Below are 26,704 nucleotides of genomic sequence, written 5' to 3' on the forward strand. Positions count from 1 at the left end.
CTGACATGTTTAGAGTTTCCTGTAACAAGACGTTTTTTAAAGGTAGGACATGTCAAATTGCAGCGTACTTAAAATATTTTCAGTTATAGAACTATGTGTCGCGTATGACACGATACCTATTATTAACTCTTGTTAGTTGAATTTAGTTTTCAATTTCAAATATTGACTCAATCACATGAGAAGTTACAGTACAGTTAGATTTACAAGATTCAGGAAAAGCTACAGGTTTTTAGCCCTTTTAGCTAACGTTTATTTGTACGATTTTGGGATTCTTGAAAGGTAAACGCTTGAATCCAATTTGGTTCACTTGACGGGGGCCAACCAATGATCATGGTTTGTATTCCATAGTCTGTGACATCTGATCATCTCTCTGCTCAAAGTCCTTTGGGATTGGCTACTTTCAACATAGGGTGGAATCATGAATTGTATGAAATAAATGTCATGCCTTATCCTGAGAGTATAAGGCATGACTGACGTTGGATACTTTATTTGTTTGTGAGTAGTTGAGGAGGTATATGAAGAAGGGTCTGGTTTGATCTTTGTAACCAGGTTCAACTTCTCTAAGAGGTTAAACCGTCATGCATCTGTTTTGTGTTCTCCAGCTTTAAACAGTGGAGTCAGAGGCCCCTCAACACTGCAATGGGAACACAATATCTTCCTTATATGTAAGTCTTTAACAACTGCTGTCAATGTTGTTGTTTTTTGGTTGTTTTTGGTTGTTAATGTATGAATGTTTTTCTTGGTCAGTCACAGACTGGTCATGTACGAGAATCCAGCTTCATTATTGAAGCTGACCAAACCCTCAGGTTTAGGTTTCCCCTCTCAGCCATTTCCATGCTTTATTGGATAGACAGTTCAAGGTAGACAGCAGGGCACGGACAGACAGGTGGACATGTAGCAAAGGGCCCAGGTTGGATTCGAACCCAGTCCACTGAGGTAACCCTTGTGCTGCCTCAACTAGGTTTTCTTCCGAGACGGATTTGAACCTTGCTACCGTACTTTCAGATTTCCTGCAGTGGTGATAGCCATGGCTGGGATACTGCTAGCTTGCTACTGCCATGCAAAGAAGAGGTTTAGCAACATGCTATCGGAGCCGGCCAACTCCCCCTCCATCTACGTCATTCCCCTCTCTGTCCAGGAACAGGAAGCAGAAAACGTTCTACTAACCCACCCCTACAATTACCCTCCTCCCTATGACTCACTGGATCTAGACCCCCCACCCCCATACTGTCAGGTACTGCATCCATTAAGGAATATGTCTCTCTACTGTCAGTAATCTATTTTGTCCGCAAAAATATATCAGGCATATACTGTAGCATAGACAGACAGGTGATAATATGCCTTGCTACAATGACAGACTTTTCTCCCACTGCAGGTTGATCCCAATCTCGAACTTTACACCCGGAGGTTCCCCTTCACCTCAGGTCTAAGGCCTCCACCCCCCCTGTCCCCCACCACCCTCCCACCCACACCCCTTCCTCCACCCTAAAGTCAGAGGCCAAGTTCCCCTCATTAGGTGCCCCTGCCTTCATCCCAATCCCCAACATCTGAACTGGACATTTGCAGTTCCTCCTTCAGCGGATGCTTTATGCAACGTCACGTACGTGGAGCGTGGGACCCAAACAGGCGTCATACGCAGAAATTCGGGAGTGGAAGCAATGATGTACTGTGAAAGTCAAACCCAGGACACAATATCAGCCTAGCATTGCAGGACAAAACGTTCCTTCCTTGGGATCAGTGATAAAGTGTACAAAAAGCGCACAGAATTAAAGCCTTATCACAGTGAGCCAACCAGGAGCTCAGTACTAAATCTCATCCATGCATATTAAGTTGTATTAATAGATCAGCTATAAAAGACACAAACAGGAGCATTACTCTACAACATAGTATTTAATACAGTGTTTTTAGGAGCCAGTGTCTAGTAGTTGTCCCACCATAGCAACATGCTGGGATAGTTAGTAGAGCACCAACGTGTTCGCTACTGTATAACTTTGTTACAGTATAATATTTACAAGATTGTGAGGAAAAAATATAAAATTACAAATGATTTGCAATCACATGGTTTTCTTTTCGAATCGTGGGAAAAGACATCTAGTACATTTGTTATGCCATGTCAAAACAATACTTTTCCATCCAAGAAAATAATGTATTAAAATGTCCAAAACAAATCTATAATCCAACCAATTTGTATTATTTTGACCTAAAGATTTACTTCTTTACAGTAATATTGAATTATTGACAGTGGTCATACAGTAGGTACGTAACAAAAACATGAACAATTTCCAATAACTTTTCCATAGACTGACTGAACAGTCCGATGCACAACATAAGGCAGAAAGAGTCAACGTCCTCAGGAAGGAACTCAAGAACATGCACTGAAACAAGAATCCAGCTCAATTTATCATGAGCACTATCCTTGGTGTGTGTGTGTGTGTGTGTGTGTGTGTGTGTGTGTGTGTGTGTGGTAATGCGTGTCTGAGTGTGTGTGTGTGAGTCTCTGTGTGTTGATGTGTGTGTGTCTCAGATATATTGCTTGTCATCTTTTTAAAGAACAGAACATAAATAAGAGTACTACTAGAACACATTTCATATATTTACAAACCATAAGATCAGATGTTCAAATGTACAGATTTTCATATAAAGAAAAATATGACATTTGGTTTTCTTTTCAACTGTCCTTAAACTACATATTCTATGTAAACATTGCACAACGTATACAGTATACCTGTAGCTTTGTAACATTTGGGAAGGCTAAAAATGTGGTCTCGATCCATTGATTTTGACACTCAAAGACCTCCAGAACAATATCCGCAAAATATATAAGCCTACTTCAACATGGGTCTACACACTCATAGCACTCACACACTATGCACTGTACCATTAAACCTCTAAAGCCTTCAGAAAAAACATCAGAACGATCTGTTCTTTCCTATACAAAAAATACATTGGACATCATGTCTATAGAGGACTGATTTTGTGCAAAAGGTCTACTTGGGACTGATTCTTTGCACCTGATCCTGACGATTCTGGTTATTATTGACAGACCTCCAATCTATAGCCCAACGAGCTACTGTGTCTCCCAGCTCTAATCATAGCATATTCTCTCATAATCTCATCTGATTGGTCCCTCGCTACATGCGGGCTTGTGCCACCTCTGACCATTGATTGCTGAACCTTGACCCCTGTCTTGGACTTCAGCCTGTCCAGTCCTGGTCTTAGAAAACCCAGCTGACTGGCACCCACTGATTTTCGGAGCCCAGTCTCTCCAGCGCCACCTTCAGGCTGCGGTAGGCACCGTCAAGCCCGTCGTTGACGATGTTGACGTCAAAGTAATGTCCGTAGGCCCTGTGGATCCTCTCACTCTCATCCACAGTCCTCTTCAGCTCAGAGTCCTGGCGGAAAAATCATTCACAACCATAAAAAACAACGTTCCGACTGTAGAAGAATGAAGGAATGTCATCAACCAGTAATTACTATGATACAGAAGGCAACAAGGGTCACTGTAAACAATGTCATTTGTACACGGTAGACTGCAAAAGATTATTACGTTGTTAAAATGTGGAAAGGGTCGCGGTCCTGGTGTGCTTGGTGGGCAAAGCTAATGGTGTTGTAGCTGGTGGATGTACAGGTGGACTCACCGTTAACTGTTTGGTGACTACGCCGGATTCAATAGCTGACCGGTTCATCGCCTTCAAGACCTCAAAATCCGGAGCTTCGATAAACACCACGTAGGGGAGGAACTCCGACGTCCGCAGAACCTTGAGAGCCTTCAAAGAAGGAGGTCGAAGAGCCGTTGTCATGACGCAGGCATGCCAAGTTGTGTGGTTGAATTCAGTTACGGTGATATACTGCTGTTAGGTGGGGGGGGGGGAGTTCCTTCACATTGCAGATTTGCTTGGCTGATGTGAAACTCATCAGTTTGTTTTTAAATCTTACTCCACAAAATACCAATGAGTTGGTACTAATCATTAAGGGACTCTGCCCGTTGAATAAACATGCTGATGGGATTCGATTATGGCTTAATGCCTCCCCCTCCCATGCATTGGAGATGCAGTGGGTGTGACAGATACACCCACTGAAGACACAGTGGATGAACTCTGTTAGATATCTGTCTACTTCTGATGGATCCACATCTATACTTTACAGGAATAACAAGTAGGAGAAGATTCGAAAAAGGATGAGAGTATGAGGGGCGAACACGTGTTGTAGAGTGTGAAGCTGTCTGGTCTTGAACACGCTAGCCAAACACTGAGGTTCAAATCTTGGCCCAGGTCAACTTTTGCTTGTCTGGAGTGGTAGGTTTCTGTCCCCACCTGTGGATTGACGTCCAGGATGCAGATCTTGCCGGCGTCCACCACCTCGTGGATGGAGTTGATCTTGGTGCCGTACAGGTTACTGTCGTACTCGCCGTGCTCCAGGAAACGGCCGTTCTTGATGTCTGACTCCATCTCGCTGCGTGTCATGAACAAGTACATCTGCCCATCCTTCTCATCTACTTTGGGTTTCCTGCAGGTGACTAAAGTAGCGAGGGGATTGGTCAGGTGGGAGTGACTAAAGTAGCGAGGGGATTGGTCAGGTGGAGGAGACTAAAGTAGCAAGCGGATTGGTTAGGGAGAGGTGACTAAAGTAGCGAGGGGATTGGTCAGGTGGAGGTGACTAAAGTAGCGAGGGGATTGGTCAGGTGGAGGTGACTAAAGTAGCGAGGGGATTGGTCAGGTGGAGGTGACTAAAGTAGCGAGGGGATTGGTCAGGTGGAGGTGACTAAAGTAGCGAGGGGATTGGTCAGGTTGAGGTGACTAAAGTAGCGAGGGGATTGGTCAGGTGGAGGTGACTAAAGTAGCGAGGGGATTGGTCAGGTGGAGGAGACTAAAGTAGCAAGCGGATTGGTTAGGGAGAGGTGACTAAAGTAGCGAGGGGATTGGTCAGGTTGAGCGGAGTACTATTTAATGAGTCAACTCTCTGCCTTGGAGAGACTCGGGTCACACAGATAGCAAACCACCATACCATAGTGCTGCTGCATCAGTGTAAGAGCTGTACTCACAGGGCATGGTGGTCCCGTAGCGGTGGGGGTCCGACACCAGCAGCTTGTTCTTCAGACTGCGACGGCCCACCCCCTGGGCTCCAATCAGAACCAGCGTCTTCCGTCGAAAAGGCGGAACCTTCGCCACCTCCTCGTAGATACGCAGCTCATGGCGATCGAACTCTGGGAAAATAAACCAAAAAATGGAATTGTGTGTCTGACTCCATCTACAGGGGTCCATCACTTCCTGTTCACTGTAGACTTTAGTAAGGGGTTTTATTTAGAAGCACCTGCGTTTTTTGTCGTCAAATACATCATCTTTTTCTTCTTCTTTCCACCCATTCCTGCACACAGCGGACCTGAGAAAAACACACCAAACATATGATCCCAACACAGGCTGCGTCTCACATCCCTTCACCCCTGCCCCCTGTTAACAGTGATATACCTGTGCTTCTAGGGCTGTTGACTTTTACAGCCAGAATAAACAATAAATTCACTTCACGAGATGCGACGGATCCGTTCTCAACACTAGGGGGCAGTATAAATTAAAGATCCAAGATATTAGCATAAAGCACATGGGAATTGGAGATTTCTGACACAGCCCAGCGGTCTCCTCAGTGCAGCACATAGAGTGAGTTTGGGCCTCAGAAGGTTTAAGTGTTTGAAGCAGAGAGAAATGGTGCATGAAAGCTTCTGCTTGAGTCAACACAATTCTAATGATGAAATATCTTTTAAATGCATGCGGCTCCTCTGCGCTTCCAGAGTTGGGAAAGTGTGTGTGTGCCAGGGACGGGTCTGCGAAGCAGCCCTGATGATGTCACCCCTCTCCACTGTGGTGCCTGGCAGCAGTCTAACTCAACACCTGTTCCAATGTGCAACAGAGGGCATTGTGTGCATGTCGGTGCCCTCTGTCTGTCTGTGGGTGTGTGTGGTTATAGAGAGTGCAGGTGTGTGTGAATTGTTAGCGAGAGTGCAGGTGTATGTGGTCGTAGAGTGCAGGTGTGTGTTTGTGTGTGTGGTTATAGAGAGTGCAGGTGTGTGTGAATTGTTAGCGAGAGTGCAGGTGTATGTGGTCGTAGAGTGCAGGTGTGTGTTTGTGTGTGTGGTTATAGAGAGTGCAGGTGTGTGTGAATTGTTAGCGAGAGTGCAGGTGTATGTGGTCGTAGAGTGCAGGTGTGTGTTTGTGTGTGTGGTTATAGAGAGTGCAGGTGTGTGTGTGTTTGTGTGCGTGTGGTTATAGAGAGTGCAGGTGTGTGTGTGTGTGTGTTTGTGTGAAAGAGTCGTGGCTGGCTCCTCTCTGATTCAGGACATACAGCTTATTAAACAGCAGATTGAATCTGACTGACTGAGTCATGCTGGCTCTCATTACTGATCTTCTTCTCTGGTGAAATATCTCTCCTGAGAGGCCAGGCAGCCGAGGATGCTGCTCATAAGTCAACTGACACAACAGCTGTCTGCTCTCTCACAGTAATGGGGAGTCAGGTGGCTGAGCGGTTAGGGAAGCGGGCTAGTAATCTGAAGGTTGCCAGTTCGATTCCCGGCTGTGCCAAATGACGTTGTGTCCTTGGGCAAGGCAGTTCACTCTACTTGCCTCAGGGAGAATGTCCCTGTACTTACTGTAAGTCGCTCTGGATAAGAGCGTCTGCTAAATGACTAAATGTAAATGTAATGGTCTCACTCTCTTTACTGGCACTCTCGTTTATTTTTGGATTGTTTTCTGTTAGGTTTCCCTTTTCAGCCAGTGCAGTTTTTCCTACTTAAATGATAAACGTAGAAGGGGTTGGCTCATAGGGGAGGAGGTTAGAAACAACAGGGATGGTTCAAATCCCAACACGAAGAAAGAATTCCACTTGATTCTAAGTGATGCAGGAAGTGACGTAAAGATGTGTCCTCCTGTCTGTCTGCCTGTGCCGCTGGTTGGAAACACGTACCAGTGGTGACCAGCTCCAGGTCCCTCTTCACGAAGGCCTTCCGCTTCTCCTCCAGGAGTTGGCTGGGAATAAGACCAGCGCTGCCCCCCTCCAGGTGACAGGCCTGAGGTTAAACACACACACACGCACGCACAGACCCACACATGCACCCACACACACACACACAGACCCACACATGCACACACACACACAGACCCACACACACACACACACACAGACCCACACATGCACACACACACGCACGCACAGACCCACACATGCACACACACACACACGCACAGACCCACACATGCACACACACACACACGCACAGACCCACACATGCACACACACACGCACGCACAGACCCACACATGCACACACACACGCACGCACAGACCCACACACGCACGCACACACGCACGCACAGACCCACACATGCACACACACACATTCACACACACATGCACAGACCCACACGTGCAACATGACAACAACTGTGTTAAGTATATCACATGACAGACACACACACACACACATGTTCGAGACAGGGTGTGTGTGTGTGGGAGATGCTGACCTGCCACCAGTTGAGGTCCTCCTGATTGAAGATCTGCAGGATGTCTCCACTGCTGAAGCTAAGCCCCGCCTCCTTACAGGGAATCAGGTTGTCATGGGAGGGGTCGTAGTCAAAGTGACACTTGACAAAAGCCTGAAAGTGGTACAGAAACTAGGTTACGTAAAGAACACCTGGACAGAGGGCTCAGCTGAATGATCTCATTCCAAAATAATATCCAACGTTGAGTTTTGTATCTTTTCCACTCTGACTTACAGAACACAGTTTCACAGCTGAATGATCAGTCATATCAGTGCTGTTTTCCCCTGATAAGGCTTACAGTAAATCCATAGTAGATAGATATCTGCTTAAGACCCTGTCACCGAGACTGTCTTGGCACTTTTATAGAGTACTCCATCGAGCAGTACACTTAGCCAGACCTTACAAGGCCCGCGCCTCGGCCCAGAAGCCTAGCCCAGTATCCCGTCCCTCACCCCCTCTCCTGAACAAACGACATGTCGGGAAGGAGAGGATGAGAGAGCCAAAACAGGTTGTCATGGCAACCACCCCCATGCGCTTGACGGCGTTTATCCCGTGAGGAGCTGGCTTGTGAACGAAAAATAATACCAGTCACACACACACACACACACACACACACACACAGTGGTAATGCAGTCTGTCCTTAAGAGAGCTGTCTGGATAGAGACACACCTTAACATATTTACAAAGTACTTACTGTGTCTCACATTTAATATTCACAAGTCTTCACTGAGACTTTAGTGAGAGCTTAGCCATTCTGCTTTTAGAATTGATCTTCTAATTAGTTAGCATTTACGTTTTGAGCACAGTTTCAAAACTGTTGCAAAGCCATACTTCAGAAGTGTATAATTTACAGCGATTTTTGAAAGAAAAAAAAACAAGCTTGTAACAACCAATATCAGATGTTTTTCAACAGGCACCAGAGACCACTGGAAGGGAGTTCAAGGGGGTTCATTCAAAATGGCAGCTGCCTAAAGCCCTGTCCAACTCTCGACAGACGGAAAGATAGATCGACAGATACACAGAGAGGTTCTGCACAGGAGGCCCCGTGCTGTGACGTGGAACGCTGAGTCGTTGGCGTGGACAGTGGGTGGACCGGCATGGAGCAGTGCTATCTAGACGACAGGTGTCTGGTCCTCGCAGATCCTCTGCCTCCCTGTTAAAGTGGGTCATGTTATTGTCACTGTGTGGCTTCACTGGCTTGCCCATTACTCTGATGCTCTCTGGCACTTTGGAGACTGGCGGGGTATCCATTAGCCAGCCTCTAGGGCTGTTTGAATCTATCTCTTACCCCACTCACTGGAGAGATGCAATTGCTTCCAGACACTGATTCAAAGGCTCGTTGCTCCTTATTTCAAGTGCTAAAGTCAATTCAAGGAGAAGCCACAGTTCATCTGGAAAGCATACACAAAGTAACACATAACAGACTTTCTACACCTGCAAATATAAGGTGTCTTGCACCGTACGGTGAATTCCTGTGGATAATTAGAGCTCACATTATATCTCCAGCAGCTATTCTGAAGTATATTTCTAAATTCTAATCTTGTCTTTGTATGAAGCACAGTTGGATCCATCTTCTGTTAGACTAGGAGTGGATATGAGGAATTAAATCAAGCTCTGTGTTTTAGAGGTTTGTTTTTGCTCTCACTAAATCACCCATTCTTCTCCAGTCTCCATTATGTGAGAGAACATATTATTAGAGAACACTATTAGCTGAATGAAGCTTCCACAACATTTGGACAATTGACAAACCTTAATGCAGCTCAAAGTAGGAAAAAAAAGGCCCTTTTAGAAAAGCTGTGGAGAGTGCAGTTCTGTGGATGTGTGCTTGGCAGGGGGTGGAGTGGCAAGGTCAGAGACTGTAGTCGAGAAACAGACATATTGCTAGAACACACAAAAGTGACCAAGTCGAATGAGGAAAAAACGCCCGTATTTGACGCATTGCTAGGGTTAGGGTGTCGAGCCTGGTTTTGTTGGTGTGAAGAATAACCGTTGTACCAAAGAATAGCTTTGCACTCGTCCTTTTTTTTAGCAGAGACAGATCTTCAAAGGCCTCTAATGCCAACACCTTCAAGTTCAAGGTTCACCAGGGCTTCAGGGGTCAGAGGTCACGGGTGGGCTGACCTGGCGTGGGGTATGAGGCTCCTGGTAGCTGGGCAGGATCTTGAGCACCACACTGCCGCTGGCTTCCTTCAGCATGTCCTGGAGCACCTTGGGGTCGTTCCCCACCTCTTTCCCGTTGACCTCCTTGATGATGTCACCCACGTGGAGCAGGCCCTGCTGGTCAATCATGCCCCCGTGCAGGATCCTGGCGATGACCAGCTCGCCGGTCTCCACGCGAAAGGTCACACCCTAGGGAGACGAGACAAGACAACAGCTCCTGCTGCGTTACCTCACCGGTGAACTCGCGAGGACGGTAGAAAGAGTCGATTTCAAAACGAGCGCTGCCTGTGTGTGTCAATGCCAGGGCTCTGAGGAGGCTCACCAGATGCTCCCCGGACACCTTGCGTATGCCCACCATCCTGACCGCGTCGGGGGGCACTGGCTGGTTGTTCAGAGCGGCGTCCATGAACGAACAGGGGCTGGGGGGAGGAGTCTCGTAGGTCTTAGAGGCCACCGAGTCATGGGTTTCTAGTAGGGACTGATGACGAATAGGAAAGGAGGATCAAGTTCTTAAGTGACATGGGATTGGTCTGTTTAGAGTAAACAGATTAATTCATTAGTGTACAAATATGAAAACAGAATAAACGTATGGTTGTCCATTTCACAACCCGTCTCAATCCATAACTCTAGTCATCCTCCAAAAACAAGCCAAGCTTTCCAAAGGGATGAGAGTGACATCCTAGCACGCTGTCTGTTTCGGACAGCGATCTGAAACTCTGGGCCGAACGTCAGACTCACCTGGAAGTGTGGCTCCTTCAGGATGCGTGCCAGTTCATCGGCAGCCGTGCTTCTCTCTGTGAGGGGAGTGAGGTCTTTCAGGATGTCCTGCACCAGCTCTACGTTGTTGTCTCTCACCGCCTCCAGCTTGATCTCCTCAACGAACCTCTCATGGGCCTGCGGGTCACACAGGGACATGGGGAGGGGAGCTGTGAGGGCTGGGGCTGTACCTGACCAGCAGCAGCATTCGTGAGATTCAGATCCATTCATGATATGGGGGTGGTGATTAATGACACCTGTGTGCAAGTGTGAATGTTTACTCTGGCTTTGATGGGACTGGCTTGATATTAAGGCTCTGAAAAAAACAGTGCGATCAACAGCTCTCATCGGCACACACACACACACACAATATAATGAATATGTACCGTACTACAACAAGAAGCAAAGCCAACACACTGAGTCACATCTTCAACCACCCCCCCATCCCCCCCCCCCAAAAAAAAAAGTCAGACACACTGTGTATTTTGCCTGTGTTCTGTGAAGCATCAATAATTCAGCTTCTATTAATATTTTACCCCCAGTCCCATTCCAAAGACATTGGGGTCTGTGTTTCTGAACATGTCCTCACCTCTATCTTTCACAGCCTTTGGGCCCAAGGTAGCTAAGCAGAATAAATGACGCTATCCTACTGTGTTACACTCCAATGGACTTTCCTATTGAAAGCTAGGACATCTATTGCATACAAAAACAGGGCTTCAATCTTTATTTACATTCTCACATTAAGTGTATGACTGGCATGTACAGTGTGAGTCCAGTGCATACAATGATTGTTATAAAACTGGCCAGGATAATGAACAGACGTGTGTAACGACATAGCTAGGTACAGTGTAATCACAGGCAGTCACTCGTTCAATACAGGCTGGAGCAAATCGATATACAGTTTAATTCCTCAAGCTTTCATTCTCCTACAAAAAAAACAAAAACAAGCTGAAATAGCTCTCTTGTTAAGAAAGATTCATAGAGCCAAGCTACCCCGAGGGGGGGGGGACGGCTCCCATGGGTCCCTGGTCTAATCTGGTAGCCATGGCTGTTTGTTTACGCGGGGAGGGGGGAGGGAGAACATATCCCTGCTGGGAACAGGAAGAGGATGTGAAAAGCACAGCAGATTCTAGCTGCCGGGACCACGTACAATACAATCCCTCTGTGCTGGCACAGCCCAGACAACCTGATGGAGCAAGCTGTCGTTGACTGGCCCTTGGATCACCCGGCACTGAGAACAGCGCAGACTGGACATGTAGGAGCAGACGGGGAACAGGGACGCAGCCGGGTGGCCGGCGTCCGGCCCTGCGTCTGGGCCCACCCCCGGGCGTCCGGGCCCACCCCCGGGCGTCCGGGCCCACCCCCGGGCGTCCGGGCCCACCCCCCGGCGTCCGGGCCCACCCCCGAGCGTCCGGGCCCACCCCCGAGCGTCCGGGCCCACCCCCGAGCGTCCGGGCCCGCGTCCGGGCGTCCGGGCCCACCCCCGGGCGTCCGGCCCCACCCCCGAGCGTCCGGGCCCGCATCCGGGGCCGGGCCCACCAATAAAAGTATTCAGCGGCCGGTCCCACGCTGAATACCTTTAGCCTCAGTGGTTGTCCGGCTACGTTTTTCCGCTTCAAACGGAACAGGGAAGATATGGGAGCTTCCCTCAGAGCTGCTGGAGCAGGGAAAGCATGTTCATGTAATAAATCACACACATACTGTAGCTGCTTTGAAAAGGCGTGAACCAAAAAACTGTAGCTAGTTGCCTTTCGAATACTTCAATGGTGCTGGTTATCTCATGAAGCACAAGAAAAGGCTGCAAGAGGAATCTTGGATAATGGTGTCGTTTTTGTGACAGGGTTTTGCACAATGCAGTTGTTGATAGCCCTACAGAACAGTTATAATGGCTTCGACTCATAGACAATCCTGATATCTGTAACAAGAGCGCAATGCTACAGTGAGCTTTTATGTCCTTGCAGTCAAGTGTTTTTTTGTAGACCTGTGTGAAGAATGAATTACAATCTGTCACAGTGCTTTTTAGATTCTTGAGCACATTTTCTGTGCTCTAACAGCTTGCATCAGCAGATTACTCCTTTATGAGGAAAGGAAACACTGAGGCACAAACAAACAAACACACATACACACACACACACACACACAGACAGTATTCTGTAAGTCTCCACAAAAGAAAAATCAATCAAGTCTTGAGAGCACAGGAGTGGATAAGGCATAAAGAGAGAGCAAGAAAGAGAGAGAGTGAGAGAGCAAGAGAGAGAGAAAAAGGCTCTGTTCCTGAGCTGAACAGGAGGTATTTGATGCAGTGCTCCCAAAAGATCTTTCATCTTGTTCCTCTCTCCCAGAAATGACGCTGCGAACCAGGAAGAAAGACCACACACCCTGTGGCTGTGCGTCTGGAGTTCCTCAAGAAGTGCGATGCATCCCTCAGGATTACATTTACATTTAGTCATTTAGCAGGATGACGCTGTCAGTGAGGCACTGTCTCAATTCATGCCCAAATGTTTCAGAACTGTAGTCTGACTGCACAACTCTTTCTGTAAATCATTATGTATTCCAATCATCATGCTGAATGTTTGTCATGACAACAATGCTGATATGAACTGGTTAACATAACAACATCAGTTTTGACTGGAGTTCTATATTCTACAAGTAGAATCTCGAGGCCTTTTTATGTGACTGTTCTAATTGTTTCAGTTCAGTTCAATCCAACATTTTAGATAAAAGCATTACTTTTCTCTTTCCTGAGAATAGGAGGAAGTTGTGATTCAAAATTGAAACCCAAAGCACAGCAGGGAGCAGTGGCGCTCTCGCAAAACGTTTCAGTCGCTGCAAACTCCCTCCCTTCCCTCTCCTTTCAAAACATCGAAGCAGTAAAAATCTAAACGAGGATCTTAACTTGGAGAGCTTGCAAAAATCATAACAGTAGAATTATTCTGTTCAGTTCTCAACCAAAACAAGTGTCTTTCTTGATCGTATTGTCTTTTGTCAAACCCTTTTTGTCTCACGCGTAAATCAGCGACAAAGGACTAACGCCTGCACTGAAACAACATTTCATTGGTTAAGTGCAGAAGTAAGTCGGCTCACCACGGGGCTCTCCATGATGCCCTTGAGGAAGATGAGATCCAGGTCGTTGGCCGTGGTGGAGCTGGTGCTGTCACTCAGGGTGTCCAGGATCTGATGCATGGCTGGGGACACACGGGGACACAGGGGAGGGTAAGAGGAGATGGCTAGAGGAAGTGATCATGGAGAGAGAGAGAGAGAGAGAGAGAGAGAGAGAGAGAGAGAGAGAGAGAGAGAGAGAGAGAGAGAGAGAGAGAGAGATTCACGGAGAGCATGAGAGAGGACATCGAGGGAGAAAGACATACAGAGAGAGAGCGAGCGAGTAGGAGAGAGAAAGAGAGAGATAGAGGAAATGCCTTACATCCTTTCCGAAGCAATTTCACCACTGTCAATCAGTCCACCCTGAAGTCTCTGTTAGAAGAGACAGTATCTCACCATCCAACTCCCAAACCTCATCCACACACACACACACACACACACACACAAACAGACAACCTAATTTCCCAGGCGGTAGAGGCCCACCAAAGGGGTCAGTGACAACAGCAACAGAATGACTGGTCTATCTCCACTGGCATGGGAAGTTTGTCAATAAGCACATCCACAATATTAGTTATGTAGGCACTGTAGCCTGTTCAATGGTTTTCCATAACAAAAGAGACTAATAATACTAAAGAATACTGGATTGAGACATGAGTGGCATAGCAAGGAACTTTATAAATATGTTCATAGATGTATTAATTCTTACCTCATCAAGAATTGTATGCCCTGTATTTCTTTAGTTGTGCTCTCTACGAGTCAAAAAATATTACATTAGGTCACTAATTGACATAGGGGAGCTCTGATTGGCAGACAACTGGACCTGTTTTACCCAAGTCAGCTGTGGCATCACACCCTAATAAGGGCGTAATGAGATACTCCCGAGATAATTCGTCCAATTAGAGGTCAGATAATCAGTTTTCTAGTCTATTAGGAGTGCCTGTGCAGGGTTTGGATCACGAGCGAGACCCATGTCCTATTATGTAGACAAGAAACGTTTTTAAACATGATATCCTTGCTTGTTAATTTGCGTATGCTTTAGCAGTACCATTCCTTTCTCACTGGCTAAAAGTGATGTCATATCCTGTCTTTTCACGCATGCCGAACAGTACACACTCTTTTCTGAGTGTGGTGATTCATGTTTTGCCTGGTTTATTTATCCCCACACCTGTGCTCTCACAGGTTTCTCCCTAACAACACCTGTACACCTTGACAGCTCAACAATATGAGGCATCAGCACTGAGACAGCTATTATCCTCAAAGAAAAAGATGGCCCCCTTATCGTGTTCTCCGCAGAGGGGAGAGAAAGGAGGAATGAAGGAAGCAAGAAGTGAAAAGCACCCCGCTCTTCTCAACCCTGACACCTGCTCTGATCTGGCAGAGCTGATTTGTCTACCAAACCAATGGTTGCGTCTTAGACACACACACATATACAGTACACACAAGGGAGAACTGTGTTCTTCATGTTATATTTATCTGGTTTGACTTCACTTTCTAGGTTTTGTTTACTAGGACTTCCAAGTCCCTATAATCTCCCTCCCCATCGTTCTTCCTTTGTCTGTCTGTCTGTGTCTCTCTCTCTCTCTCTCTTTCTCAAATGTAGCATTCGGCACTTCTCTTTCTTTCTCCCTGTTCATCTTTTTTTCCCTGTCTCCCTCTCTCTCTTTCTCTTGTTCACTGTCTCTCCATCTCTCTCCTCATCTTTATCTTTATTTCCATCAGACAGCCATGGCTGACAACATCAACTACACAGTGGGTTCCTTGCATGGCTTGAATAAGAGATAAAGGCGAAGAGAAGGGAAAAATAAGTAGCAGTGCTATGTTTGCAGATGAGCCACTTCCAGGTCCTGGAACTGCTTTGCATTCTGACAGACTCCTGAGGTAAGGGAAGTTTTCAAAAGAGGCCAGAGGAGATCAATTCCACAGGACTGGTTGTTGTCTGAAGCTGCTGCTGTGGTATTATTCAGGGATTAATACAAATCCAGGTTTCCCTTCTTCCTTCGTCATGCTGCTCTCCCTCTGTGCAGCCCAGATTGAATTACCTCTCTCACTTCCTCTCTCACGTTCTTTCACCTGCTCAACAAGAAAACAGGAAACTCCCATCCGAGGAGCAGAACAGAACAGGTCACATTTAGTTTGACACGGTCTGGGTCAAAGCTATCAAACCACTGAACAGTTCAAAACACAGGTTCAACAAGACAAATCTGAAACAAAAAACGTCTTAACATTCAGATCTACATCTATCTCCGTAGACGTAGATCTGGAATACTGTTTCTTGATGATCTGATGTGTCACAGTTCAATCCTTCGAAGTTCAATAGCAACTGCATCTAGAACTTTCTAAATACCTGAATTAATGGACTACACTAGTGTCATGTTTAATGATCTCAGTCTGTACTTTACAGCACCTCAGTGCTTCTCTCTCCCTGTGCCGTACACAGTAACCGGACCCTCTCAGAGATGTTTATTTGTTTATATTTGTTTAAGTGAGCAGTTAAAACCAGTTGAGGGAGTCAGAAAGTTCTGAGAATCCCATCTGTGTAGGCGGGAACTGATGCATTTCTGAGGCAAACAAATATGTCAGAAACTCTTCACGTGCCACACTAAATCCTGAGTTAAGATGAAAACAAAGCAGGATTATGACATTCCAAGCATCCAATAACATCTCAAAAAGAAAAAGAAAACAGCTCAGAGGAGGAACACAGATATGGAATATGTGTCCTGGTATGTATTCAGTCAACACTGACAGATTCAGGACACATGCAACAAGCCATGTGTATCAAATCAACCACATGGCAAAAGACACCAGGTTCCACCTAGTTTACTTCTGTATAACTTCTGAATACTCCTGGAAAACAGTACTAGATTTGAGCCCTCTACAACACAATACAGGATATGAAATCCATTCAACCTCAGTGAGAGCATGGGTTCAACTTCGCGTGAGCGGCAATTCAAATCCAAAGTCACGCTACGGGTACATAATCCAGGGTGTTATTGTTTGTAACTAGAGGACACGGTGGCAGACCTGAACCTGTTAGCACATAAGGAGACCCGTTGCTATGGAGCCCTCGCTACTACAGGACACACAAGAGGGAGATGAGGGACTGGTGAGAGGAGCAGAGAGGCAGGGGGTGAGCAGGGAGGATTCCAGGAAGAGACAGGGTTGAGGAAGCCGGTGACACAGGGGCGAGGAATGGGGGTCAACAGACACTAAGCAAGGGAAACACGAGTAAACAGGGGTGAAGGTGCTGAAGACCTGAGGGAAGATGTTGGGGTTTCATTCCATCCCTCAAAAAAGGTCCTTCCTCTTTCCGTGCCATCAATTCACTCTGGGGCGGGGGATGTCCTAGAGATGTACAAGGTGGTACATCAGGTGGTACATCTGGAGTCAGTCGGCTGAGCGGTTAGGGAATTGGGCTAGTAATCAGAAGGTTGCTGGTTCGATTCCCGGTCGTGCAAAAAATGATGTTGTGTCCTTGGGCAAGGCACTTCACCCTACTTGCCTCTGGGGAATGTCCCTGTACTTACTGTAAGTCGCTCTGGATAAGAGCGTCTACTAAATATAAATGTCACTAAAGATATTTTCCTGTGCTCTCCTTGACAAGGAAATAAGTAAATAGGGCAGGTTGAGTGGAGGAGACTTGAGATTGTGTATGTTGTGTTGTTATTGAAGAACCCTCCACTGTTCTGGGTAACTGAAGAGCAGACAGCAGTTAGTTGCCACAGAAACCCCTCTCTAAGGAGTACACAATCCCCCTGGTGTCTGTTTCAGTAACAGCAGGGAGCGTTATTAGTAGCGGGTATTGAGTTTGTGAGGGTGCAGAGGAGCTATAGCTGTCTGGGCTAATGATGTGTCCTGTGGATATTACTGGACACCAAAGCTTTTGTGTAGACTGACATTTAGGGAAGATAAACAACATGGAGTTCTGCCAGGTTCCTGGTTGATTTTGGCTTCTTCATGTTTTCTCTGTAAACACTTACAGACAGACTGATTCTATTGGCCCTGATATGAGGGGGTCAGATGGCTGAGCGGTGAGGGAGTCGGGCTATTAATCAGAAGGTTGTTGGTTCGATTCCCGGCCATGCAAAATGACGTTGTGTCCTTGGGCAAGGCACTTCACCCTACTTGCCTCGGGGAGAATGTCCCTGTACTTACTGTAAGTCGCTCTGGAGTGTCTGCTAAATGACTAAATGTAAATGATATAATTATCGTACCAACTTTTATCACATTCAAATTGAGAATGCTGAGAGATCGACTGGATTCTCTGATGGCAGTGAATACAATTATTTAAAGTGTTATTTATTTATTTAAATAACAAATAACATATTAGGGATATATTGGACTTGACAGGCACAGTGAATCCACAGATAACAGAGCTGGACACCATATTTCTTGTTCTCTGACAAAGGACAGCTGTGATGAGTGTCCCCATACAGCCTCTAAAGAATCATGGAGAGTATAATTCCTGAGTGTCATGTTCTGCATTAACTGATTCATATTTTATGGTTGCAAAGACTGTTTTAATCATGAGCTACTCTTTGAATTTTGGAATGTTCTGTCTGTGTAGTCCAGGTCTTAAAGGTAATGAAATATGTCTCCGCGGAATTGAAACAGCATATGATATATTAGTGAATGTTTACAAGAGATGGTCGTCAATGCCAAAGTCGTCACCGCCGCATTGACAAACTAGGTTTGTTGTTGAAATAATTGATTTCTATGGACGTGTGATGGCTTGTGTGTGTGAGAGTGTGTGTGTGAGAGTGTGTGTGCGTGCGTGTGTGTGTGTGTGTGTGCGTGTTAGAGTGTGTGGGGGAAGGATTTGTGGAGGGGACTGAATGTGTGCACAAGCACGCATGTGTGTGTGTGCGTGTGCATAACATGACGTGTTTTGACATGTCACACGGCCTAGCTCTCTCAGGAACACAATCAAGAATAGGACGTGTATTAAGGGGCCATAGAAGGCACGGCATTGCCATGGTGACGGCCATTTCAAGTGAGCGTGATTCGGGAGGGGGGGGGGGTGTCATTCACAGGCTGAAGGTCACCATTTCAGACAGCCCCCGTGGTATCCGTTGACATTTCATAATAGAACAGCACTCTTTATACCTAGAACCATATGTCCACCCAGATGTGACCGAGACGACCAAGCCTGAACACGATGACTGTCAGAACTCAAGGTTCAGATAAACTTGACGAGTGATACACTCAACGGAGCGTCCAATTCATTCAAATGCAGGGTCAGATGGCTGAGCGGTTAGGGAGTCGGGCTATTAATGCTGGTTCGATCCCCGGCCGTGCAAAATGACGTTGTGTCCTTGGGCAAGGCACTTCACCCTACTTGCTTCGGGGGGAATGTCCCTGTACTTACTGTAAGTCTCTCTGAATAAGAGCGTCTGCTAAATGACTACATGTAAATGCCAGTTTGCCTATGGGAAATTCAACATGAAAATGAAGTGAATGGCAGAAACACCCCTAATGTGTCTGTCGTCTATTTCGTGTTGGTGTTTTATTTGACTGCAGGCCGTGAGTCATGCAGTGGGTCGCACCAACAGCCAGACATTAAGTGCACATGCAGACCGAGCGAGAGAGAAGTTATCTGAAGGTTGAGCGTCTGGACTCTCTAAGCGTGCTCACTCTGATAAGGACCATGTTGCATATGAATGACCCAACAACTGCTGAAGGGGAATACACAATTCCCGGCTGGAGGCTTCTCATCCGTGGATGGTTGGGGAGCAAACGTCCAGACAGCGTATTCCATCACTAGTGTCATGTTCGTCTTGTCAACTGTTATTGTGAGGCGCACTACATCTTATTTTGCTGTTCCCCGTGCATTCCTGCTTAGCAGTCTTTGCTCATGGCGTGCTGGACTAACCAGTAGCCACATAATGTCTGTTAAAGGAATATTTACAGACCGCCTCCCAATGGGGCGTTGAAATATTTAGCTTTTCTATTTTTGCTCCTGTTAATTGGTTGCTAGAGTACATTTTTTCCATACCTGATTCCCTGCCAACTGAACAGAGTACTGGATGCTTTTTGCCACCAAATAATATATACTAACGGTACACCTAGATAAAGTATAAAGTGTACACATGCATCTAATGTAGGATGCAGCCCATGCATTATTGATAAGCTTCATCAATGTTGTATAACACGTGGGGTACTTCCCCATGCCTACTGTGTGTGATGTAAGGATGATGACATCCATCCTCTGCCAGTTGTTTTAGCAGTCTCTTTCGCCAGATCCGTGTTGTTTATCAAGAGTTCATTCGCCATAACTGGTAGTATGGCGATTATAAATTCAACCTTTTGATTTTCCACGCTCTCTTAAGTTTCTCTCTGTCTCACTCTCTCTCTCTGTCTCTCTCTCTCTTTTCACACTCTATCTCATTTCTCTCTATCATAACGGACAGTGGATCAATGCATAGTCATACCACGGCTAGGGTTCAACCAAGGACAAAGCTATCATGAAGAGAATCCAATAGACCCCCATCTGCTTGTTGCTGTAAGTGAAGCGACGGTGCATATGCTGGCTGACACATTACATTACATTTACATTTAGTCATTTAGCAGACGCTCTTATCCAGAGCAACTTACAGTAAGTACAGGGACATTCTCCCCGAGGCAAGTAGGGTGAAGTGCCTTGCCCAAGGACACAACGTCATTTTGCACGGCCGGGAATCGAACTGGCAACCTTCAGATTACTAGCCCGACTCCCTCACTGCTCAGCCACCTGACTCCCCACACACCTCGCTGGCTGGGTGAAGCTGGGGGCTCAAGTCTGCCTGAGCTTATCTCTGTCAGACCTAGACGACTCCCCCTGAGGTCACACCCCTCCTCAGACTCAGGAGACACTGGAACAAGTCCAGTCACACACCAGGCATCCAGTCCACATTACATATCTATTCTGAGCTGGGAAAAACAACCTCGACCCCTCGGCTTCCAGAAAGCAGGCAGGAACCAAACAAACGCTGAATCTTTTCCAACACTGCCGACTCACAAAACAATTTTCCTTAACTTGACAACACAGTGGCGGTACATTTGAGAGACCATTCTTATATACAGTACATCAAGTCTAATCTGTCACTTGTGTGACCTCATCACCTGAAATTAACTGCTTCCCAAATGTCAGGTACCTGGACATGACCCAGGCCTGGCTATGGTCTTACCTTCCCCAACCCTCAGTCCCCTGGACCTGACACAGCCCGGCCCAGCCCGGCCCGGCCCAGCACAGCCTTACCTTCCCCAGGCAGCTGCAGGTCCAAACCATCGAGAGAGCCCTCCTCCTCCAGAGACAGCCTTCCAAACAGGCTGCCAGCCATGGAGCACACAAGTCCACAGCCACGGCAATCTCACTGCCACTTTTGGTCACACACACAAAAACACACAAGCTGGCAAAAGCCAGTTGCAGACAACCTTTTACCACCTCTCTCTCTGGCTCTCTCTCTCTCTATCCCCTATCTCGCTGTCTCTATCTCTTTCCCTCTGGCTTTCATTGAGCTTCCTTCTCTCTCTATCTGCAGGTCCTGAGAGTGTGGCAGTCAAGCCTGACTGAGCCTCTCTGAATGAATGGGAAAGAGACAGTGAGGGAAAAGGAGAAGGGGGGGACGAGAGAGAGGGAGTTAGTAAGGGAGGGGTGGATGATGCTCCTCTGGAGGGAGGGAGGGAGGGGCCTCATTTTCTAAGAGAGGCAAGAGAGCCATCTCCAGGCTTGACAGCAGTGTGAGCGAGTGTGTATGTGTGTGTGTGTGTGTGTGTGTGTGTGTGTGTGTGTGTGTGTGTGTGTGTGTGTGTGTGTGTGTGTGTGTGGCAGGTCAAGAAGGTATGTCAGTAAGATGAGACTGAATGGAGCTAACATAGTTCCCTGTACAATTGATTTAATTATGGCTCATCACCACACACACACAAAAGGCTCTATGTTCCGTGAACACACATTGCTTGTGAACGCCCTGAAACCTTTTCAACAGGCATCGCACCAGTTAATAGGGCTTTTTACTCTGAAATTCACTCTCCAAGCCAAGCACAAGCTACCAGCTTCCTCAACTGCCTCATTAACCACCTTCTCACTTCACATCCAAATGTAAATCAACCAAATTGACATCATGACAAGTGCAGTAAAGTGCAGAAATGTCCTCTCCCACAAATGCTGGACTTTCCTTTAAGTGAACATTGAGACATGAATAACAAAAAGGCTACTTTAGAATTTACCACACAGAATCTATTTTCCAAAATCATTGATGAAGGCATAACCTTTTGAGGCTTCACAACAATTTGTCCAGATTTCTCCACTCGCTGTACTGCTTTGACATTGCATCAAACACCAAGTCATCATTGGAAACATTGGAGATAAAAAGATTGTGTATTTCTTCTCAATCCTTCATTATCTTCATAATGGTCTTAGCTGTTTGTCTCGACTGCATTGCCTAATAGAGGGATGGTGTGATGACGATGATGAAGTATGTATTTGAGTCCTACACCTTCAACAAACAAATGTAAAGCTATTTAAATGCACATACTTATGCACTTGCAGTTTCAAAGGGGGATGTAACCCAGTCAAGTCCTCAGAGTCCCCCGAGAGTGTTTTTTGCTAAAGGGTCTGCTTAAAACACCAATAGTATCTTGTTCACTCCTTTACAAAGTGTGTGTGTCTGTGTTTTGTGTGTGTTTGTGTGTGTTCGTGCATGCGTACGTTCGTGGCTGTGTGTGTTTGTGCATGCGTACGTACGTGGCTGTGTGTGTTTGTGTGTGTTTGTGCATGTGTACGTACATGGCTGTGTGTGTTTGTGTGTGTTTGTGCATGCGTACGTACGTGGCTGTGTGTTTGTGTGTGTTTGTGCATGCGTACGTACGTGGCTGTGTGTGTTTGTGTGTGTTTGTGCATGCGTACGTACGTGGCTGTGTGTGTTTGTGCATGCGTACGTACGTGGCTGTGTGTGTTTGTGCATGCGTACGTACGTGGCTGTGTGTGTTTGTACATGCGTACGTACGTGACTGTGTGTGTTTGTACATGCGTACGTACGTGGCTGTGTGTGTTTGTGTGTGTTTGTGCATGCGTACGTACGTGGCTGTGTGTGTTTGTGCATGCGTACGTACGTGGCTGTGTGTGTTTGTCTGTGTTTGTGCATGCGTACGTACGTGGCTGTGTGTGTTTGTGCATGCGTACGTACGTGGCTGTGTGTGTTTGCGTGCAGTGAAGGACATGGAAGCCCATCCTCCCAGACAGAGAGAGATATAACTCTGTGTAGAGTGCTCCATTAGCCAGGTCGTTAACTTCCATTAGGGCAAGGGGGATGAGTTCCTCCAAACCATGTGATCAAGTTTCTTCATTCATCCATCCTATCTATCTTAATCAGTGTCCTCGCTGTTTCTCTCTCTCTCACACACTCATTCTCTTTCTCTCACTCACAAACAGGCACGCACGCCGACTATTGCGCTCTCGCACATAAACACACACACATTCACAGTCATGGTCCATGACCCTACGACTTACCGGAATCTGAGCTAGCTGATGCCACTGGCATTTTGGATATTTTTGGATCTGTCTGGTTCTCCTGTTTCTCCTGGTCCTCCTGGTTCTCCTGGCCCTCCTGGTTCCTGGTCCTTTTGGTTCCTGATCTCTCTGGTTCTCCTGGTTTCTGAACTCTCTGGTTCTTCTGGTTCCTGGTCCTCCTGGTTCCCTTCCTGATCTGGTAAGGTCAACTAGAATGAAAAGAGAGGGAAGACATGGAGGCAACAACGTAAAGACAGAGGAACAAATACGAACACTATCACATCTGGACACTATCTCACCTGGACACTATCACATCTGGACACTATCTCACCTGGACACTATCACACCTGGACACTATCTCACCTGGACACTATCTCACCTGGACACTATCTCACCTGGACACTATCTCACCTGGACACTATCTCACCTGGACACTATCTCACCTGGACACTATCTCACTGGGGGGGAGGAGACACACAGGCCGGGGAGAACAAGCAGCCCAGAGGATGAAGGCTTGTGTGGAGATCCTTGGTGATACAAGCTCAAGTCAGTGGTTGTCATACCTCACGTGCTCTCCCTCACGCGTGCCCATTAGCTTCCCAAGTCAACACCAGCCTCTGTATCAGTGCTGACGTCATCAGCACTGATAAACGGAAGAGGCCTGTTGCTCTGGTAACACCCACACTGTCCAACTCACTTTGCCGTCAAGGCTTCCACAGCTAGCATCAGAGAGGTGACGTTGCGTGGGCCGGTTAATGCAGGGGATTCGCTTGGTAGAAAAGACACACAGTGGCTTCTAGTTGAATCCAGTGAAGTCCACTCTGAGGTCAGACAGCGAGGTTTTGATTCAGGAGGAAGAACTCAACTACTTTGAGGTTGACAGTGTTTGTAAAAGACATGCATACTGCATCGAACCAAAGCACATGGGGGATAAAGGGCAAGTGGTGGGGATTTGAGGTGTGTGTGTGTCTTTGTGTGTGTGTGTTTGTGAGGGAGAGAGGAGGGAGAAAGGAGAGAGAGAGGAGGGGAGGGAGGGAGGGAGTATGGAGAGGAGGAGGGGAAGGAGAGAGGAGGGGGAGAGGAGGGAAAGAGAGTCGCTGACAAGGAAGAGCTGTAGCCAAGGATGCCTATTCCTGGTTGCCATGACGATATCCCCGCACGGTGGGGGGGGTTGTATCAGTAGTAGCCAGGGAGGAACACTGGGGGAAACTCCCACTTGACATCCACACCATCTAGATTACACAGGCAACAGTCGCATGCTAGAACGTTGAGTAATTATGAGAAATGTTTAAGGTGACAACGTCTTTCTGCATGAACTCCACCCCTACACTCTCCCATCTTTTAAATGTGTGTCTCTCTCCCACAGACACACACACACACAGATGCACACACACACACACACATGCATATACACACACAAACACACCGATTGTTGTTGTGACATTTGAAACACACTGCCAGAGATGTTGGAGAACCAGGGCCTTTGCACAGCCACTCATCGATGTAAACCAGGCCCATAATACCGCGCACCCCCCCCCCCCCCCCCCACACACCCCTCGGCTTATCCTCCGGCATTTGGACTGGAAAATAACATAACTTGTTAAAAGTATGCTGGGAGCGCGTGGGAGCTAAAGAGCAAAAGCCGATTGCTGGGGTGTTTGGGAAGCACCCTCTCTGTCAGCTGGACTGACAGAGAGGGAGGGGTGGGTGGGGGAGGGGGAGGAGGTGGGAGAGGAAGAGGAGAAGGGAGGGATGAGCTACCATTCTCCTACCTCAGGAAGTGGTCTACTCAGGGATGTAATCAGCCTGGATGCAGAGGTGAGCCAGTAATCTGAGTTGGTGTCTTTTATCCCAGTTGTGAAAAAGACATAAAGCAGGAAAGTGTGTATGGTATCGAGTGTTTCAACAAGTGCATAAGCTGATATGGAAAGCAGAAAGGCTAAAATGTGAAATAATTAGGCAAACCAGAGTAGTTCTGAATGTTCCAGTTGAAGGCCCCCAACTAATGGAGAGGAAGAGGCCTGTTCACAGTGTGAAAACACCTCTACAGTGGTGATGCGCCGTGTGAAAACTGCTCTCTCTCTCTCTCCGTCACTCCATCAATTTGGCACAAACAAACACACACACACACACACACCTCCTGTAGTAAACCAAAGCAACCATTCACTGTCTGTGCTGTCTCCATGTCGGTCTCTGTCTGCTCCGTGACCAGCTGTGAGGGAGGCCGGCCTCCGGCACAGCAGCTGTGACATCACGCACGCAGCCTTGCAATCATCTCCACCCCGGCCAAACAATTAAGACAAGAGGCCAGCTGTGAGGGAGCGAGACATCCTCACACAGACAAGCAGGACCTCAAGGACACACACTGCCTTGGCCACAGCGTTTACGAGAGCAGAGCCAATACCGTAACAAGGCACACACTCGTGTTGTTTATGAACGTTAGATTTATCCACTCTCTTACTTATCTACAGTGCTTTATTGCTACTTCCCGGATAGTAAACACACAGCTTCATTACTCGCTTCCTATCTCAAATCATAACAAGCCTCTTAGCCTTTAGCCTCTTTGTCCATTACACAACCTGGACGCAATGGCGAGACTGACATGTCCGTACTCCCACTTAAACATCCTCGTAGTCGCACATGCACTCTACTAGACAGGTCCAAATCCACGCAAAGCTCACGTCATGACTAAAAATAACTCAGCACTCCCACAGGTTCTGCTCCTCTCATTACTTTACAGGGGAAACGGTCGTATCCAAGACAACCGCGAGGACGTCTTTCCTTTTTTTCCCCACTCCTTTGCCATGGCAACAAGGAAAATGTGTAAAATAATAATAAGGTATGGGGGGGATTGCAATTGCTCCCAATTTGGGACAATAAATGCATAAATGTTCTGCAGTTTTAATGTTTCCACGTCTGTGTGATTGTATTTTGCATCTCAGAAAGGTTAAGTGTGAATTTGTCATGCTTTATATGAAGTGTAGGGAAAGCATTCACAAACCAGTGCCAGCTAAATCAATTATTGGAAAATGCACAAGCTGTGTTCGGCCTGGGCTAACCCAGAGGACCATCATTAAAGCTCTCTGCAAGGAGAATGTACTGTTAGATTAACCTGACGTAGGTTCTAATCCAGGGAACATGTCATGTCTCACCTCATTGACCGAGAGCACTTGACTACACTTGACTGGTTTGCGTGTGAGTGTGTGTGTGTGCACGTGCACGTGTCATGTGTGTGTGTGTGTGTGTGTGTGTGTGTGTGTGCACATGTCATGTGTGTGTGTGTGGCACAATTGGTGGACATGCCTCAAAAGACATGGAAATACACATGATCAGAGAAACCTTGGCAGGCCAATTGGAGATATTTTCCATCAGTGTAGTGACACCAAATCTATCTCCAAAACAAAGCATAATGAATTGAATTACAACAGTGCCTTCTGTTTCATATGCAGGCCAAGAATGACTTCATATAACCACGCCAAAAAACAACAGAGTACCTGAAGGCAAGAAAGGGCTTCCAAAAATGAAAGAGTATTAAACCTGCTTGACTGACTCCTGGTTGACTGGAACCAACAAAACCAAGCTGTTTCCCTCTCAGCTCATGCATATGGATACACACATGGTGTTGCAACAGTTATCAAACAACCTTGAGATTAAAGTGATAAAATGCGGTTGCACCGGAA

The 26,704-nt window shown here is 46.8% G+C and overlaps 1 protein-coding gene across 1 annotated transcript; it reads right to left on the reverse strand.

Moving 5' to 3' along the window:
- Positions 1–1,882: 1,882 nt before the first annotated feature.
- Positions 1,883–21,022, reverse strand: mpp2b (MAGUK p55 scaffold protein 2b). The gene is made up of 12 exons (XM_067244474.1): positions 20,775–21,022; positions 13,526–13,626; positions 10,424–10,579; positions 10,008–10,163; positions 9,647–9,874; positions 7,508–7,639; positions 6,952–7,054; positions 5,311–5,379; positions 5,042–5,203; positions 4,314–4,516; positions 3,639–3,767; positions 1,883–3,392 (listed from the first exon to the last, which is right to left on the reverse strand). Exons 1-12 carry the CDS (start codon positions 20,854–20,856, stop codon positions 3,216–3,218), a joined length of 1,698 nt encoding a protein of 565 aa, XP_067100575.1. The 5' UTR covers positions 20,857–21,022; the 3' UTR covers positions 1,883–3,215.
- Positions 21,023–26,704: the final 5,682 nt, after the last annotated feature.

The sequence above is a fragment of the Osmerus mordax genome, chromosome 10 (assembly GCF_038355195.1).
Source record: "Osmerus mordax isolate fOsmMor3 chromosome 10, fOsmMor3.pri, whole genome shotgun sequence".
NCBI lineage: Eukaryota > Metazoa > Chordata > Actinopteri > Osmeriformes > Osmeridae > Osmerus > Osmerus mordax.